The sequence below is a fragment of the Oncorhynchus keta genome, unplaced genomic scaffold, assembly GCF_023373465.1.
Source record: "Oncorhynchus keta strain PuntledgeMale-10-30-2019 unplaced genomic scaffold, Oket_V2 Un_contig_23053_pilon_pilon, whole genome shotgun sequence".
In the NCBI taxonomy this organism is placed as follows: Eukaryota; Metazoa; Chordata; class Actinopteri; order Salmoniformes; family Salmonidae; genus Oncorhynchus; species Oncorhynchus keta.
In genome coordinates, this window is record NW_026283182.1 from 115,001 (window position 1) to 132,993 (window position 17,993).

General features: G+C 43.7%; 1 protein-coding gene across 4 annotated transcripts in view; it reads right to left on the minus strand.

Moving 5' to 3' along the window:
• The window catches only part of LOC118382308 (cell migration-inducing and hyaluronan-binding protein), a 91,398-nt gene extending 80,343 nt beyond the window's left edge, over nucleotides 1–11,055 (minus strand). Inside the window, exon 1 of one of the 4 annotated variants that reach the window (XM_052505268.1) lies at nucleotides 10,803–11,052. In XM_052505268.1, coding sequence (XP_052361228.1) covers nucleotides 10,803–10,854 — 52 coding nt within the window. In that variant the 5' untranslated portion in view covers nucleotides 10,855–11,052. Of the gene's footprint in view, nucleotides 1–10,802 lie in introns of all 4 variants that reach the window. The other 3 variants (XM_052505267.1, XM_052505270.1, XM_052505269.1) reach the window with 3 other exon arrangements.
• Nucleotides 11,056–17,993: the final 6,938 nt, after the last annotated feature.

Below are 17,993 nucleotides of genomic sequence, written 5' to 3' on the forward strand. Positions count from 1 at the left end.
GAGAGAGAGAGTTATTGGTCACATACAGTGGTTAGAGAGTTATTGGAAAAAGAACAGTTCAGAGAGAGCAGAACAGGTCAGAGACACGAGAGAGCAGAGACAGAGTCACATACAGAGACAGAGACAGAGAGACAGAGAGATTGGAGAAATAACAGTTCAGAGATGTTATTGGTCACAGAGAGTGAAAGCAGAGTTCATTGGTCAGAGAGAACAGTTCAGAGATGTTAGAGACAGAGACAGAGACAGAGAGAGAGATGAGAGAGGTCAGATACACGAGAGAGCAGATGTTATTGGTCACATAGACGTGAGAGAGCAGAGAGAGAGGAGAAAGAACAGTTCAGAGAGTTAGAGAGAACAGTACAGAGAGAGAGAGCAGAGACAGAGTCACAGACACAGTGAGTTAGAGATGTTAAAGAACAGTTCAGAGAGAGAGACAGAGACAGAGACAGAGACAGAGACAGAGAGAGGACAGAGAGAGAGAGAGAGAGAGAGAGACAGAGAGAGAGAGAGAGAGAGAGAGTGGTTAGCAGAGAGAGAGAGAGAGAGAAAGAACAGTTCAGAGAGAGAGAGAGAGAGAGAGAGAGAGAGAGAGAGAGGAACAGATAGGAAGAGAGAAAGATCGAGAAAGAAAAATATAGACAAAGAGAGAAAAAGAGAGAATGAGAGACATTTGAAATGTCTGTGAAATGTATTTATTCTTTTGGCACTTTTGTGATTGTAGTTTTTACTGTTCATTTTTATTGTTTATTTCACTTTTGTTTATTATCTACAGTACTTCACTTGCTTTGGCAATGTTAACATATGTTTCATACACGTGTTCAGCAGATGTTATTGGTCACATACACGTGGTTAGCAGATGTTATTGGTCACATACACGTGGTTAGCAGATGTTATTGGTCACATACACGTGTTCAGCAGATGTTATTGGTCACATACACGTGTTTAGCAGATGTTATTGGTCACATACACGTGTTCAGCAGATGTTATTGGTCACATACACGTGTTTAGCAGATGTTATTGGTCACATACACGTGTTTAGCAGATGTTATTGGTCACATACATGTGTTCAGCAGATGTTATTGGTCACATACACAGATGTTATTGGTCACATACACGTGTTCAGCAGATGTTATTGGTCACATACACGTGATTAGCAGATGTTATTGGTCACATACACGTGTTAGCAGATGTTATTGGTCACATACACGTGTTAGCAGATGTTATTGGTCACATACACGTGTTTAGCAGATGTTATTGGTCACATACACGTGTTCAGCAGATGTTATTGGTCACATACACGTGTTCAGCAGATGTTATTGGTCACATACACGTGTTCAGCAGATGTTATTGGTCACATACACGTGTTCAGCAGATGTTATTGGTCACATACACGTGATTAGCAGATGTTATTGGTCACATACACGTGATTAGCAGATGTTATTGGTCACATACACGTGGTTAGCAGATGTTATTGGTCACATACACGTGATTAGCAGATGTTATTGGTCACATACACGTGGTTAGCAGATGTTATTGGTCACATACACGTGTTAGCAGATGTTATTGGTCACATACACGTGATTAGCAGATGTTATTGGTCACATACACGTGTTCAGCAGATGTTATTGGTCACATACACGTGTTCAGCAGATGTTATTGGTCACATACACGTGATTAGCAGATGTTATTGGTCACATACACGTGATTAGCAGATGTTATTGGTCACATACACGTGTTCAGCAGATGTTATTGGTCACATACACGTGTTCAGCAGATGTTATTGGTCACATACACGTGATTAGCAGATGTTATTGGTCACATACACGTGTTCAGCAGATGTTATTGGTCACATACACGTGTTCAGCAGATGTTATTGGTCACATACACGTGATTAGCAGATGTTATTGGTCACATACACGTGGTTAGCAGATGTTATTGGTCACATACACGTGGTTAGCAGATGTTATTGGTCACATACACGTGATTAGCAGATGTTATTGGTCACATACACGTGGTTAGCAGATGTTATTGGTCACATACACGTGGTTAGCAGATGTTATTGGTCACATACACGTGGTTAGCAGATGTTATTGGTCACATACACGTGGTTAGCAGATGTTATTGGTCACATACACGTGGTTAGCAGATGTTATTGGTCACATACACGTGGTTAGCAGATGTTATTGGTCACATACACGTGGTTAGCAGATGTTATTGGTCACATACACGTGGTTAGCAGATGTTATTGGTCACATACACGTGGTTAGCAGATGTTATTGGTCACATACACGTGTTAGCAGATGTTATTGGTCACATACACGTGATTAGCAGATGTTATTGGTCACATACACGTGGTTAGCAGATGTTATTGGTCACATACACGTGGTTAGCAGATGTTATTGGTCACATACACGTGGTTAGCAGATGTTATTGGTCACATACACGTGGTTAGCAGATGTTATTGGTCACATACACGTGGTTAGCAGATGTTATTGGTCACATACACGTGTTCACGTGATTATGTTGTTGGCAGATGTTAGATGTTATTGGTCACATACACGTGATTAGCAGATGTTATTGGTCACATACACGTGTTCAGCAGATGTTATTGGTCACATACACGTGTTTAGCAGATGTTATTGGTCACATACACGTGGTTAGCAGATGTTATTGGTCACATACACGTGGTTAGCAGATGTTATTGGTCACATACACGTGATTAGCAGATGTTATTGGTCACATACACGTGGTTAGCAGATGTTATTGGTCACATACACGTGGTTAGCAGATGTTATTGGTCACATACACGTGGTTAGCAGATGTTATTGGTCACATACACGTGATTAGCAGATGTTATTGGTCACATACACGTGGTTAGCAGATGTTATTGGTCACATACACGTGTTCAGCAGATGTTATTGGTCACATACACGTGGTTAGCAGATGTTATTGGTCACATACACGTGATTAGCAGATGTTATTGGTCACATACACAGCAGATGTTATTGGTCACATACACGTGGTTAGCAGATGTTATTGGTCACATACACGTGGTTAGCAGATGTTATTGGTCACATACACGTGATTAGCAGATGTTATTGGTCACATACACGTGGTTAGCAGATGTTATTGGTCACATACACGTGATTAGCAGATGTTATTGGTCACATACACGTGATTAGCAGATGTTATTGGTCACATACACGTGGTTAGCAGATGTTATTGGTCACATACACGTGGTTAGCAGATGTTATTGGTCACATACACAGTGATTAGCAGATGTTATTGGTCACATACACGTGGTTAGCAGATGTTATTGGTCACATACACGTGGTTAGCAGATGTTATTGGTCACATACACGTGATTAGCAGATGTTATTGGTCACATACACGTGGTTAGCAGATGTTATTGGTCACATACACGTGTGATTAGCAGATGTTATTGGTCACATACACGTGGTTAGCAGATGTTATTGGTCACATACACGTGGTTAGCAGATGTTATTGGTCACATACACGTGGTTAGCAGATGTTATTGGTCACTGTTATTGGTCACATACACGTGGTTAGCAGATGTTATTGGTCACATACACGTGGTTAGCAGATGTTATTGGTCACATACACGTGATTAGCAGATGTTATTGGTCACATACACGTGGTTAGCAGATGTTATTGGTCACATACACGTGATTAGCAGATGTTATTGGTCACATACACGTGGTTAGCAGATGTTATTGGTCACATACACGTGATTAGCAGATGTTATTGGTCACATACACGTGGTTAGCAGATGTTATTGGTCACATACACGTGATTAGCAGATGTTATTGGTCACATACACGTGGTTAGCAGATGTTATTGGTCACATACACGTGTTAGCAGATGTTATTGGTCACATACACGTGTTCAGCAGATGTTATTGGTCACATACACGTGGTTAGCAGATGTTATTGGTCACATACACGTGATTAGCAGATGTTATTGGTCACATACACGTGGTTAGCAGATGTTATTGGTCACATACACGTGTTCAGCAGATGTTATTGGTCACATACACGTGTTTAGCAGATGTTATTGGTCACATACACGTGTTTAGCAGATGTTATTGGTCACATACACGTGGTTAGCAGATGTTATTGGTCACATACACGTGTTAGCAGATGTTATTGGTCACATACACGTGTTCAGCAGATGTTATTGGTCACATACACGTGGTTAGCAGATGTTATTGGTCACATACACGTGGTTAGCAGATGTTATTGGTCACATACACGTGGTTAGCAGATGTTATTGGTCACATACACGTGGTTAGCAGATGTTATTGGTCACATAAACGTGGTTAGCAGATGTTATTGGTCACATACACGTGTTCAGCAGATGTTATTGGTCACATAAACGTGGTTAGCAGATGTTATTGGTCACATACACGTGGTTAGCAGATGTTTTTGGTCACATACACGTGGTTAGCAGATGTTATTGGTCACATACACGTGGTTAGCAAATGTTATTGGTCACATACACGTGTTCAGCAGATGTTATTGGTCAGTAGAATAGTTAGAATACAGTATATACAGTAATGCCAGTATACACGTGGTTAGCAGATGTTATTGGTCACATAAACGTGGAGATGGTTATGGCCAGATGTTATTGGTCACATACACGTGGTTAGCAGATGTTATTGGTCACATATGACGTGGTAAGCAGATGTTATTGGTGACTAAGATACAGTAGAATAGTATAGGTACAGTAATACATATGAGATAAGTAATGTTATATGGTCACATTATTACGTGGTTAGATAAGTAGTTATTGGTCACATACACGTGCCAGTTCAGCAGATGAGTTATTGGTCACATATACGTGTTCAGCAGATGTTATTGGTCACATAACGTGTTCAGCAGATGTTATTGGTCACATAAACGTGAGAGATGTTACTCAGCTGCAGCAAAATGGAACATTGTTTCTAGTTCCAACACTGCAGTAATATCTAACCAGTAATATCTAACAGTGAAACAACATATACTGTAACCAATACACACACATCTAAGTAGGAATGAATTAAGAATATATACATATGAGATGAGCGATGTCAGAGCGGCATTATGTACTAAGATACAGTAGAATAGTATAGAATACAGTATATACATATGAGATAAGTAATGCCAGATATGGAACATTATTAAGTGACTAAGATACAGTAGAATAGTATAGAATACAGTATATACATATGAGATAAGTAAATGCCAGAAATGGAAATATTATCAAACAAGTATGACGTCACAGCGCTTCAAATTAGAATTCTAATTCAAATTCAAATTTTACCAGCAATGATGGTAACATGAGCAGGTAAATTACAGAAAAATAATTCAAAGGAATTGTTTTGATCTTCCCTATGCTAAGTAGACTAAAGATGTAGTTTCAAATGGATTGGGTTTATCACACATTATTCATATACACATTGACACAACAAACATATACCCACATACGTCCTCTCTCCACAACTCTCCCATCATTAACCAGAGTATTTCCTGAGCATTCAGAGTGAACGGATAATAATATAATTCCCAAGGAAGCGAGGCCAAGTCTCGGCGTGCCTGGCAGCGGACGTGGAAACGCTGACCTCTACGCTTTTCAGACTGTTTCATCAAAAACCACAGTGTACCCTGACTGAACTCTGTCCCAAATGACAGACAAACAGACAGACAGACAGACAGACACACACATATGCACACACACACAGACAGACACACACATACACACACAGACAGACACATACACACGCACACACACAGAGACAGCCACACACACACACACACAGAGACAGCCACACACACACACACACACACACACACACACACACACACACACACACACACACACACACACACACACACACACACACACACACACACACACACACACACACACACACACACACACACACACAGACAGATATCCACATACACACACACACAAAGACAGCCACACACACACACACAGACAGATAGCCACATACACACACACAAAGAAAGCCACATACACACACACACACAGACAGCCACACAGCCACATACACAAGTGCACTGCTTTTGAGCGGAGCCACATAGGGACAGCCACATAAATCTCTGGTCAAACATAGGACTTTATATTTAGGAGGTTTTGAAAGCCAGGAACGATTCAGAAACTAAAACAACACCTCCAGGACCTTCTAATGGATTGGATGCAAGTTCAATAGGAAATTGTGTGTGTGTGTGTGTCTGTCTGTCTGTCTGTCTGTCTGTCTGTCTGTCTGTCTGTCTGTCTGTCTGTCTGTCTGTCTGTCTGTCTGTCTGTCTGTCTGTCTGTCTGTCTGTCTGTCTGTGTGTGTGTGTGTGTGTGTGTGTGTGTGTGTGTGTGTGTGTGTGTGTGTGTGTGTGTGTGTGTGTGTGTGCTGTGTGGCTGTGTGTCTGTGTGTCTGTGTGTCTGTCTGTCTGTCTGTCTGTCTGTCTGTCTGTCTGTCTGTCTGTCTGTCTGTCTGTCTGTCTGTCTGTCTGTGTGTGTGTGTGTGTGTGTGTGTGTGTGTGTGTGTGTGTGTGTGTGGCTGTGTGTGTGTGGCTGTCTGTGTGTGTGTGTGGGGTTAGGGTTATCACGATACCAGTATCAAGATAAAATTATACTTGATTTTCCATGGCCAAACATGAAAACACAAAGCACTTGTAAAATATTGTGTGTTATAGCTTGGAAAATAAACAAATGTGGCTCTGGATGACAACATAATGAAGTTCATTTCAATAAGACGGTTTCAGTCAAGAGTGGGCTCCCGAGTGGTGCATACTGTAAACAACAACACCCCACAAAGCATACTGTAAACAACAACAACACCCCACAAAGCATAGTGTAAACAACAACACCCCACAAAGCATACTGTAAACAACAACAACACCCCACAAAGCATAGTGTAAACAAAAACACCCCACAAAGCATAGTGTAAACAACAACACCCCACAAAGTATAGTGTAAACAACAACACCCCACAAAGCATAGTGTAAACAACAACAACACCCCACAAAGCATACTGTAAACAACAAAACCCCACAAAGCATACTGTAGCTATTGTCTATTTCTGCCCTCAACCACTTGCTCTCATTCTGTGAATCCCTATGGAAAGGCAGATGAGATGATGCTTTGAAGAAGTTGCCCGTAGGCAGATTTCTAGGATCAGCTTTTCCTCCACGGAGCTTTACCCTAACCATTATGGGGAATATGCTAAACTGAGCTTAGATCAGTGTCTAAGGGGGATCTTCATCTTACTCCATTGGGCTCAACCAGTGGGTAGCAGAGGGTGTTAATATACAACATCATGCATTAATTATAAATATGTATACTATTTTTACAGTAAGTTTGACAATAGCACTGTTTAAAGTCTTTGTCATTATGTTGGAACTTCATGCTGTGTTTAAGAGCACACTGACACAGAAAGGCATGATGTCGTGTGTGTGTGTGTGTGTGTGTGTGTGTGTGTGTGTGTGTGTGTGTGTGTGTGTGTGTGTGTGTGTGTGTGTGTGTGTGTGTGTGTGTGTGTGTGTGTGTGTGTGTGTGTGTGTGTGTGTGTGTGTGTGTGTGTGTGTCTGTCTGTGTGTGTGTGGCTGTCTGTGTGTGGCTGTCTGTGTGTGTGTGTGTGTGTGTGTGTGTGTGTGTGTGTGTGTGTGTGTGTGTGTAAGCATAAGCACATGCCTCCCTCCTACCGTTCATGTTACTTTTCTGCCCTTCAAAGGGTAAGTGGGATTAAGACCCAATCTGGCAACCGGAGGAAGTCAACCTGGCAACCGAAGCTAGGCCTTCATGTTAGTGAATATACAGAGTAGCTTACTGTCAAAAACAAAAACACTATGGTAGGAAACAGCAGAGAGAGAAAGGAAGAGAGCGCGTGAGAGCGTGAGAGAGAAAGAGAGAGAAACATTGCTTTGGCAATGTTTCCCATGCCAATAAAGACCCTTGAATTGAATTGAACATTTAACTGACAGAGAGAGAAGGAAGGAAATGTAGAAATATTTGTTATGTGTCCGTTACTATGAAAAGCTGAGCCATTGGAGTCTAGCCATGGCTTTAGAGGCTGCCCTGCCGCAGACACACACACCCACCCAAACACACACACCCAGACACACACACCCAGACACACACTCACCCAGACACAGAGGGAGAAGGTGGAGAGGGACATCCACTCTCCTTTCCTCACACGTGGCAGACACAGTTATACCTTCAATCGCTCAGACTGACCTACTTCCTCCTCACTCCCTACCTCCATACCGCTCCCACTTTCCCTCTCCTTACCTCTCTTTCAAACCCTCCCCATCCCTCTCATTCCCTTGCTCTTTCCATCTCCCCCCTCTCGCTCTCTCTCCTTCCATTTCACCCCTCCATCATTCTCCCTCTACCTCCTACCCTCTCCTTCTATTACGCTGCCTCCCTCCCCTCCATATTCTCTCTCCCTACATCTCTCTTCCTCCATTCATCTCTCACCATCCATTTATCCTCCTTCATCCCTCTCCATCCTACACAACTACAAAGGTCAAATACCTAAAAATTGTTGTTCTGCAGCTAGTCAGGGCAATGTTCCACTACAGAAAACTCTACCCTCTACCAGGGCAATGTTCCACTACAGGAAACTCTACCCTCTACCAGGGCCATGTTCCACTACAGAAAACTCTACCCTCTACCAGGGCCATGATCCACTACAGGAAACTCTACCCTCTACCAGGGCCATGTTCCACTACAGAAAACTCTACCCTCTACCAGGGCCATGTTCCACTACAGAAAACTCTACCCTCTACCAGGGCCATGTTCCACTACAGAAAACTCTACCCTCTACCAGGGCCATGTTCCACTATAGAAAACTCTACCCTCTACCAGGGCCATGTTCCACTACAGAAAACTCTACTCTCTACCAGGGCCAAGTTCCACTACAGAAAACGCTACCCTCTACCAGGGCCATGTTCCACTACAGAAAACTCTACCCTCTACCAGGGCCATGTTCCACTACAGAAAACTCTACCCTCTACCAGGGCCATGTTCCACTACAGAAAACTCTACCCTCTACCAGGGCCATGTTCCACTATAGAAAACTCTACCCTCTACCAGGGCCATGTTCCACTACAGAAAACTCTACCCTCTACCAGGGCCATGTTCCACTACAGAAAACTCTACCCTCTACCAGGGCCAAGTTCCACTACAGAAAACGCTACCCTCTACCAGGGCCATGTTCCACTACAGAAAACTCTACCCTCTACCAGGGCCATGTTCCACTATAGAAAACTCTACCCTCTACCAGGGCCATGTTCCACTACAGAAAACTCTACCCTCTACCAGGGCCAAGTTCCACTACAGAAAACGCTACCCTCTACCAGGGCCATGTTCCACTACAGAAAACTCTACCCTCTACCAGGGCCATGTTCCACTACAGGAAACTCTACCCTCTACCAGGGCCATGTTCCACTACAGAAAACTCTACCCTCTACCAGGGCCATGTTCCACTACAGAAAACTCTACACCCTACCAGGGCCATGTTCCACTACAGAAAACTCTACCCTCTACCAGGGCCATGTTCCACTACAGAAAACTCTACCCTCTACCAGGGCCATGTTCCACTACAGAAAACTCTACCCTCTACCAGGGCCATGTTCCACTATAGAAAACTCTACCCTCTACCAGGGCCATGATCCACTACAGGAAACTCTACCCTCTACCAGGGCCATGTTCCACTACAGGAAACTCTACCCTCTACCAGGGCCAAGTTCCACTACAGGAAACTCTACCCTCTACCAGGGCCATGTTCCACTACAGGAAACTCTACCCTCTACCAGGGCCATGATCCACTACAGGAAACTCTACCCTCTACCAGGGCCATGTTCCACTACAGGAAACTCTACCCTCTACCAGGGCCAAGTTCCACTACAGGAAACTCTACCCTCTACCAGGGCCATGTTCCACTACAGGAAACTCTACCCTCTACCAGGGCCATGTTCCACTACAGAAAACTCTACCCTCTACCAGGGCCATGTTCCACTACAGAAAACTCTACCCTCTACCAGGGCCAAGTTCCACTACAGGAAACTCTACCAGGGCCATGTTCCACTACAGGAAACTCTACCAGGGCCATGTTCCACTACAGACAACTCTACCCTCTACCAGGGCCATGTTCCACTACAGGAAACTCTACCCTCTACCAGGGCCATGTTCCACTACAGGAAACTCTACCCTCTACCAGGGCCATGATCCACTACAGGAAACTCTACCCTCTACCAGGGCCATGTTCCACTACAGAAAACGCTACCCTCTACCAGGGCCATGTTCCACTACAGGAAACTCTACCCTCTACCAGGGCCATGTTCCACTACAGGAAACTCTACCCTCTACCAGGGCCATGTTCCACTACAGGAAACTCTACCCTCTACCAGGGCCATATTCCACTACAGAAAACTCTACCCTCTACCAGGGCAATGTTCCACTACAGAAAACTCTACCCTCTACCAGGGCAATGTTCCACTACAGGAAACTCTACCCTCTACCAGGGCCATGTTCCACTACAGGAAACTCTACATGGTGGAGGTGGGGCAGTATTCTAACTTCAGATCATAGTCTCATACCTGTAATAACAGCTGAATGACCTGTCCTAAACTCCTAATAGCTGTCATTACACAGTCATAACATTCATAAGAGCTGTAATATCTGCAGTACTGACCTGTCGTAAACCCCTAATACCTCTGTAATACCTGTCATAACACAGTCATAACATTCATAAGAGCTGTAATAACTGCAGTACTGACCTGCCTGTATGATAGGCAGCACAGCCATCAGTAGTGGGACGCACATCTTCATCTCTCAATGAGAAGTATGGATTACTGGCAGAAGAGAAGTTTTCTCCAGAGTGTGCACTTGTAGGGCTTAATGTGGGTTAGCAGGGGCTCACAGGGGGATGAGGCCAAAGGCACCTGCAATAAGAACAGATAAAAGACAGGTAGTGTTAAACCAAGACTTGGCATCGTAACATGTGCAGACACACACACACACACACACACACACACACACACACACACACACACACACACACACACACACACACACACACACACACACACACACACACACACACACACACACACCACACACACACACACACGTGTATATATGCACACACACATACGTGCACACACACATACGTGCACACACACACGTATATATGCACACACACATACGTGCACACACACACACACGTACACACACACACGTATATATGCACACACACATACGTGTGCACACACACACATACGTGCACACACACACACATACGTACACACACACACACACGACTGGCGTATAACATTCCATGGTGCCATGCTCTTTACAGTCAAGACTTTTGAGGATTTGAAAACGTTGGTGTTTTAGACTTCAAAGAGTTGGAGGAGAGAAGTTTTCTCCCTATTGCTCTCATCTCTCAGGATCAAAGACTGGCACAGCGACGAACGTAGCATAGCCACTGGGATAATAACAGTTATATCTCCCATCTCTCAGGATCAAAGACTAGCACAGCGACGAACGTAGCATAGCCACTGGGATAATAACAGTTATATCTCCCATCTCTCAGGATCAAAGACTAGCACAGCGACGAACGTAGCATAGCCACTGGGATAATAACAGTTATATCTCCCATCTCTCAGGATCAAAGACTAGCACAGCGACGAACGTAGCATAGCCACTGGGATAATAACAGTTATATCTCCCATCTCTGAGAATCAAAGACTAGCACAGCGACGAACGTAGCATAGCCACTGGGATAATAACAGTTATATCTCCCATCTCTCAGGATCAAAGACTAGCACAGCGACGAACGTAGCATAGCCACTGGGATAATAACAGTTATATCTCCCATCTCTCAGGATCAAAGACTAGCACAGCGACGAACGTAGCATAGCCACTGGGATAATAACAGTTATATCTCCCATCTCTCAGGATCAAAGACTAGCACAGCGACGAACGTAGCATAGCCACTGGGATAATAACAGTTATATCTCCCATCTCTGAGAATCAAAGACTAGCACAGCGACGAACGTAGCATAGCCACTGGGATAATAACAGTTATATCTCCCATCTCTCAGGATCAAAGACTAGCACAGCGACGAACGTAGCATAGCCACTGGGATAATAACAGTTATATCTCCCATCTCTCAGGATCAAAGACTAGCACAGCGACGAACGTAGCATAGCCACTGGGATAATAACAGTTATATGTCCCATCTCTCAGGATCAAAGACTAGCACAGCGACGAACGTAGCATAGCCACTGGGATAATAACAGTTATATCTCCCATCTCTCAGGATCAAAGACTAGCACAGCGACGAACGTAGCATAGCCACTGGGATAATAACAGTTATATGTCCCATCTCTCAGGATCAAAGACTAGCACAGCGACGAACGTAGCATAGCCACTGGGATAATAACAGTTATATCTCCCATCTCTCAGGATCAAAGACTAGCACAGCGACGAACGTAGCATAGCCACTGGGATAATAACAGATATATCTCCCATCTCTCAGGATCAAAGACTAGCACAGCGACGAACGTAGCATAGCCACTGGGATAATAACAGTTATATCTCCCATCTCTCAGGATCAAAGACTAGCACAGCGACGAACGTAGCATAGCCACTGGGATAATAACAGCTATATCTCCCATCTCTCAGGATCAAAGACTAGCACAACGACGAACGTAGCATAGCCACTGGGATAATAACAGTTATATCTCCCATCTCTCAGAATCAAAGACTAGCACAGCGACGAACGTAGCATAGCCACTGGGATAATAACAGTTATATCTCCCATCTCTCAGGATCAAAGACTAGCACAGCGACGAACGTAGCATAGCCACTGGGATAATAACAGTTATATCTCCCATCTCTCAGGATCAAAGACTAGCACAGCAACGAACATAGCATAGCCACTGGGATAATAACAGTTATATCTCCCATCTCTCAGGATCAAAGACGAGCACAGCGACGAACGTAGCATAGCCACTGGGATAATAACAGTTATATCTCCCATCTCTCAGGATCAAAGACTAGCACAGCGACGAACGTAGCATAGCCACTGGGATAATAACAGTTATATCTCCCATCTCTCAGGATCAAAGACTAGCACAGCAACGAACGTAGCATAGCCACTGGGTTATTATGGGTATTCAAATAAATGTAATTAAACCTATTACTGGTGGACGTCTTTCAGGTGGATGTACAGATGTGTTTAAGTAGGGTGGCAAAATTCCAGGAAAGCTTTTCCAGACATCCTGGTAGGAGGATTCTGGGTTTTCTGCTTATTCTGTGATCTTCCAACTAGGATTTGTGGAAGAACTGGGAATTTTGGGAAACCCTATTGAAGTAGAATTTGAACAAAGAACTTGCAGAAACATTTCTAAAGTAGATTTGATTCAATTCCAGTCTCCGTGTTCCTATTATACATTGGAGTCTATAGTTACTAATGAGTTTTCTGTCTGTTGTTTTAACCATAGTGGAGTAGGATACAGCAGATCCATTCCATTTACATGTTAGTCAATTAGCAGACGCTCTTATCCAGAGAGACTGACAGGAGACATTAGGGTTATAGGTGCGTTGTTCAAGGGCGAATAGACAGATGTTTCACCAAGATGACTCAGGGACTCGAACCAGCGACCTTTCGGTTACTGGCCCAACGCTCTAAGCCGCTAGGTTACCTGCCGCCCCGACCCAAAATCAACACTAGGCTAAAATAGTGACCCTGTTATAAAACTTATTTGTAGATACATGAAGACATGACACACAGAACAAGAAATGACGTAACATGGATTTGTATAAGAGTTTTATTCCATCTCAAAGGAGGAGTTGTATACAGAGAGACCGAACGCAGAGAGAGGGGTCCATTAGTCATAGTGAGTCTCCTCTTGTCAGAACTGGACCTGCAGACACAGAGGGGAGGTTGGGACTAAACTGGCCCCTCATCAATATTGGTGTTCTCAGTCCCACAATGCCACAGGGCAGCTGGTCCTGTTAGTCCTGCAGAGAGAGAAGAAGCAGAGAGAAGATAAGATAAGGGATAGTGTGTGTGTGTGTGTGTGTGTGTGTGTGTGTGTGTGTGTGTGTGTGTGTGTGTGTGTGTGTGTGTGTGTGTGTGTGTGTGTGTGTGTGTGTGTGTGTGTGTGTGTGTGTGTGTGTGTGTGTGTGTGTGTGTGTGTGTGTGTTCCACTAAAGGGTATAACAACACGTACATTCCTCTGTTCAAATTAGACGTGATGTTTTATCTGGGGCATCACAAACACACACACACATACACACTCCCCCACATTCTATAGACTGAGAGGTTCTATTGTATCTAGAACCAACATGTCTTAGAACCTCAGTAAATTGATTCTAATACATGTTGATTCTAGATACAGTATAACCTCTCATTCTATAGATTCTAAAACATGTTGGTCTAGATACAGTAGAACCTATCAGTCTATAGATTCTAAAACATGTTGGTCTAGATACATGGGGCATGGGGCGTGATAGTGACTAGAGTGGTCATCTAGGTGAATTGTATTTCTATAGTGGCCTGATATGGCTCCCAATCAGAGGCAGCTGTTTATCATTGTCTCTGATTGGGGATCATATTTAGGTAGCCATTTTCCCAATTGTGTTTGTGGGATTTTGTCTACAGTTAGTTGCCTGTGTGCACACCAGTAGCTTCACGTTTCGTTTGTGCTTGTTTGTTTGGTGAGTTTCTATTAATTAAAATATGTGGAACTCTACGCACGCTGCACTTTGGTCCAATCATTACGATGAGCGTGACAAGATTCTAAGACATGTTGGTCTAGATACAGTAGAAACTCTCAGTCTATAGATTCTAAGACATGTTGGTCTAGATACAGTAGAACCTCTCAGTCTATATATTCTAAGACATGTTGATCTAGATACAGTAGAACCTCTCAGTCTATAGATTCTAAGACATGTTGATCTAGATACAGTAGAACCTCTCAGTCTATAGATTCTAAGACATGTTGGTCTAGATACAGTAGAAACTCTCAGTCTATAGATTCTAAGACATGTTGGTCTAGATACAGTAGAACCTCTCAGTCTATATATTCTAAGACATGTTGGTCTAGATACAGTAGAACCTCTCAGTCTATAGATTCTAAGACATGTTGATCTAGATACAGTAGAACCTCTCAGTCTATAGATTCTAAGACATGTTGGTCTAGATACAGTGGAAACTCTCAGTCTATAGATTCTAAGACATGTTGGTCTAGATACAGTAGAACCTCTCAGTCTATAGATTCTAAGACATGTTGGTCTAGATACAGTAGAACCTCTCAGTCTATATATTCTAAGACATGTTGGTCTAGATACAGTAGAACCTCTCAGTCTATAGATTCTAAGACATGTTGGTCTAGATACAGTAGAAACTCTGTTCTAGCCAGCACCTCGCCTAAACAGGTGTGTGTTTCTTTCACCTCCAGCACAGGGAATATTAACAGAACCTTAGTTCAGTAGCTGTCTACGCTGTAGTACACACAAACACAGTGTAGAGTACAAGCCTGCTGGTTATGAGAGAGTTTATGGGCTCAGCGGAACTATGAAAGCAGAAGTTACTCTACGTCCCAGCATTGCTCTGTGGAAACACACACACATACCTCCCAAAGGATTTATAGAACTTTGGTGAGGGATTCACCTTTCTCTCTTCCTGAAGTACGCTAGCCAGCCACACACACACACACACACACACACACACACACACACACACACACACACACACACACACACACACACACACACACACACACACACACACACACACACACACACACACACACACACACACACACACACAGAGAAAATGGGGTGGAGACAGGACCTTCAATGACCATCATTTCCTTCTAAACTAAAAGCAGACCCAAATGCCCTGTATAAACATCCATTAGCTCCATGAATAGTTTGTAATAATATACTTTTAGGGTAAAACACAGCATTATAAACCTAAAACTACAATAAATAATATACTATTATGGTAGAATACCAAATGACAGACAAAGCAGGACTATTGTAGCAGTTGAGTCTTGTTAAAACCATGGACAGCTGGAGCTACAGTAGGTAATGTAGGTAATGTAGATAATGGTATTTCACCAAAAACACTGAATATGAGAGGAACATGATCCCCTCAGAACTGTGCTGATGAGACACACACCCTAAAATCTACACCACACCCTAGCATAACACACACAGACACACACATGCACACACACACAACCACACACAATCACACACAATGTACAGACTGATATATGGTCAATGAAGAGATAATTCCGATGTAGCAGTAATGCTATCCGTTATTGCAGGGTTCCCCAACCGGTGGACCGAGGGCCACGTTTGGCCCTCAGGTGATTTTATTTTTTGGTCTACAAATTGACCATCCGCTCAAGAAGAACTCATCATGAATCTAGCTGATGATCGCTGCACTATTGTCTCTCAGAGGTCACAGCAATAAGATGCTTCCTCCAGACCAATCACTCAGAGGAAGCAGAGCTCACTGTCTGTGTTGAAACAGCTTTTTATAGACCTTTGTCCAGACACACTAATCCTGTTCAATATACCCTACTGTCTGTCTGTCTGTCTCTGTCTGTCTGTCCGTCTCTATGGGCCTGGACAAAGTTAAGTCCAAGTGCAGTCTATTCCTCTTTAATACCACTTTAATTGAGAAATATATCTATATGACTCATATTGTGGGTGACATTTAGAAGAAATGTTTCTTCTTAGAAAGTGAGCTGGGCCAAACATGGAGTTGCAGAAAAGGCTTCTGTCAACAAGTAAATCTAGATGGAGAGATCCCTCAGAAGGCCTCAGGGCCAGGGAACGGAAGGGGTTGGTTCAGTAGGGCCCACCATAGCGGAACATTTCACAACGCAATAGGAATATCTGTGTTCTGATTGGACGAGTTCACGTAAGCACCTTCCCATTTTCAAACGTTTTCTCTCTACTGAACAGGAGCCACCCAGATGAGCCTGAAGCGTAACATTCTGAACAGAAAGGGGAAACAACACCAGTAGTCACCAACCCTTTGCTGTTCCTGGAACTCCTTACACTATTCTTGACATTAGTGCTGGGCTAGAACAAAAGCCTGCACACCTCATACTGTAGCTTCTCCAACAACGGGGTTAGGTGACCACAGCTCTATAGTGCCTAGTCTTTCTCCCATTCAGTAAGTGAATCAGGTGTGTTAGTGCTGGGCTGGAACAAAAGCCTGCACACCTCGTACTGTAGCTTCTGCAACAACGGGGTTAGGTGACCACAGCTCTATAGTGCCTAGTCTTTCTCCCATTCAGTAAGTGAATCAAGTGAATCAGGTGTGTTAGTGCTGGGCTGGAACAAAAGCCTGCACACCTCGTACTGTAGCTTCTCCAACAACGGGGTTAGGTGACCACAGCTCTATAGTGCCTAGTCTTTCTCCCATTCAGTAAGTGAATCAGGTGTGTTAGTGCTGGGCTGGAACAAAAGCCTGCACACCTCGTACTGTAGCTTCTCCAACAACGGGGTTAGGTGACCACAGCTCTATAGTGCCTAGTCTTTCTCCCATTCAGTAAGTGAATCAGGTGTGTTAGTGCTGGGCTGGAACAAAAGCCTGCACACCACGTACTGTAGCTTCTCCAACAACGGGGTTAGGTGACCACAGCTCTATAGTGCCTAGTCTTTCTCCCATTTAGTAAGTGAATCAGGTGTGTTAGTGCTGGGCTGGAACAAAAGCCTGCACACCTCATACTGTAGCTTCTCCAACAACGGGGTTAGGTGACCACAGCTCTATAGTGCCTAGTCTTTCTCCCATTCAGTAAGTGAATCAGGTGTGTTAGTGCTGGGCTGGAACAAAAGCCTGCACACCTCGTACTGTAGCTTCTGCAACAACGGGGTTAGGTGACCACAGCTCTATAGTGCCTAGTCTTTCTCCCATTCAGTAAGTGAATCA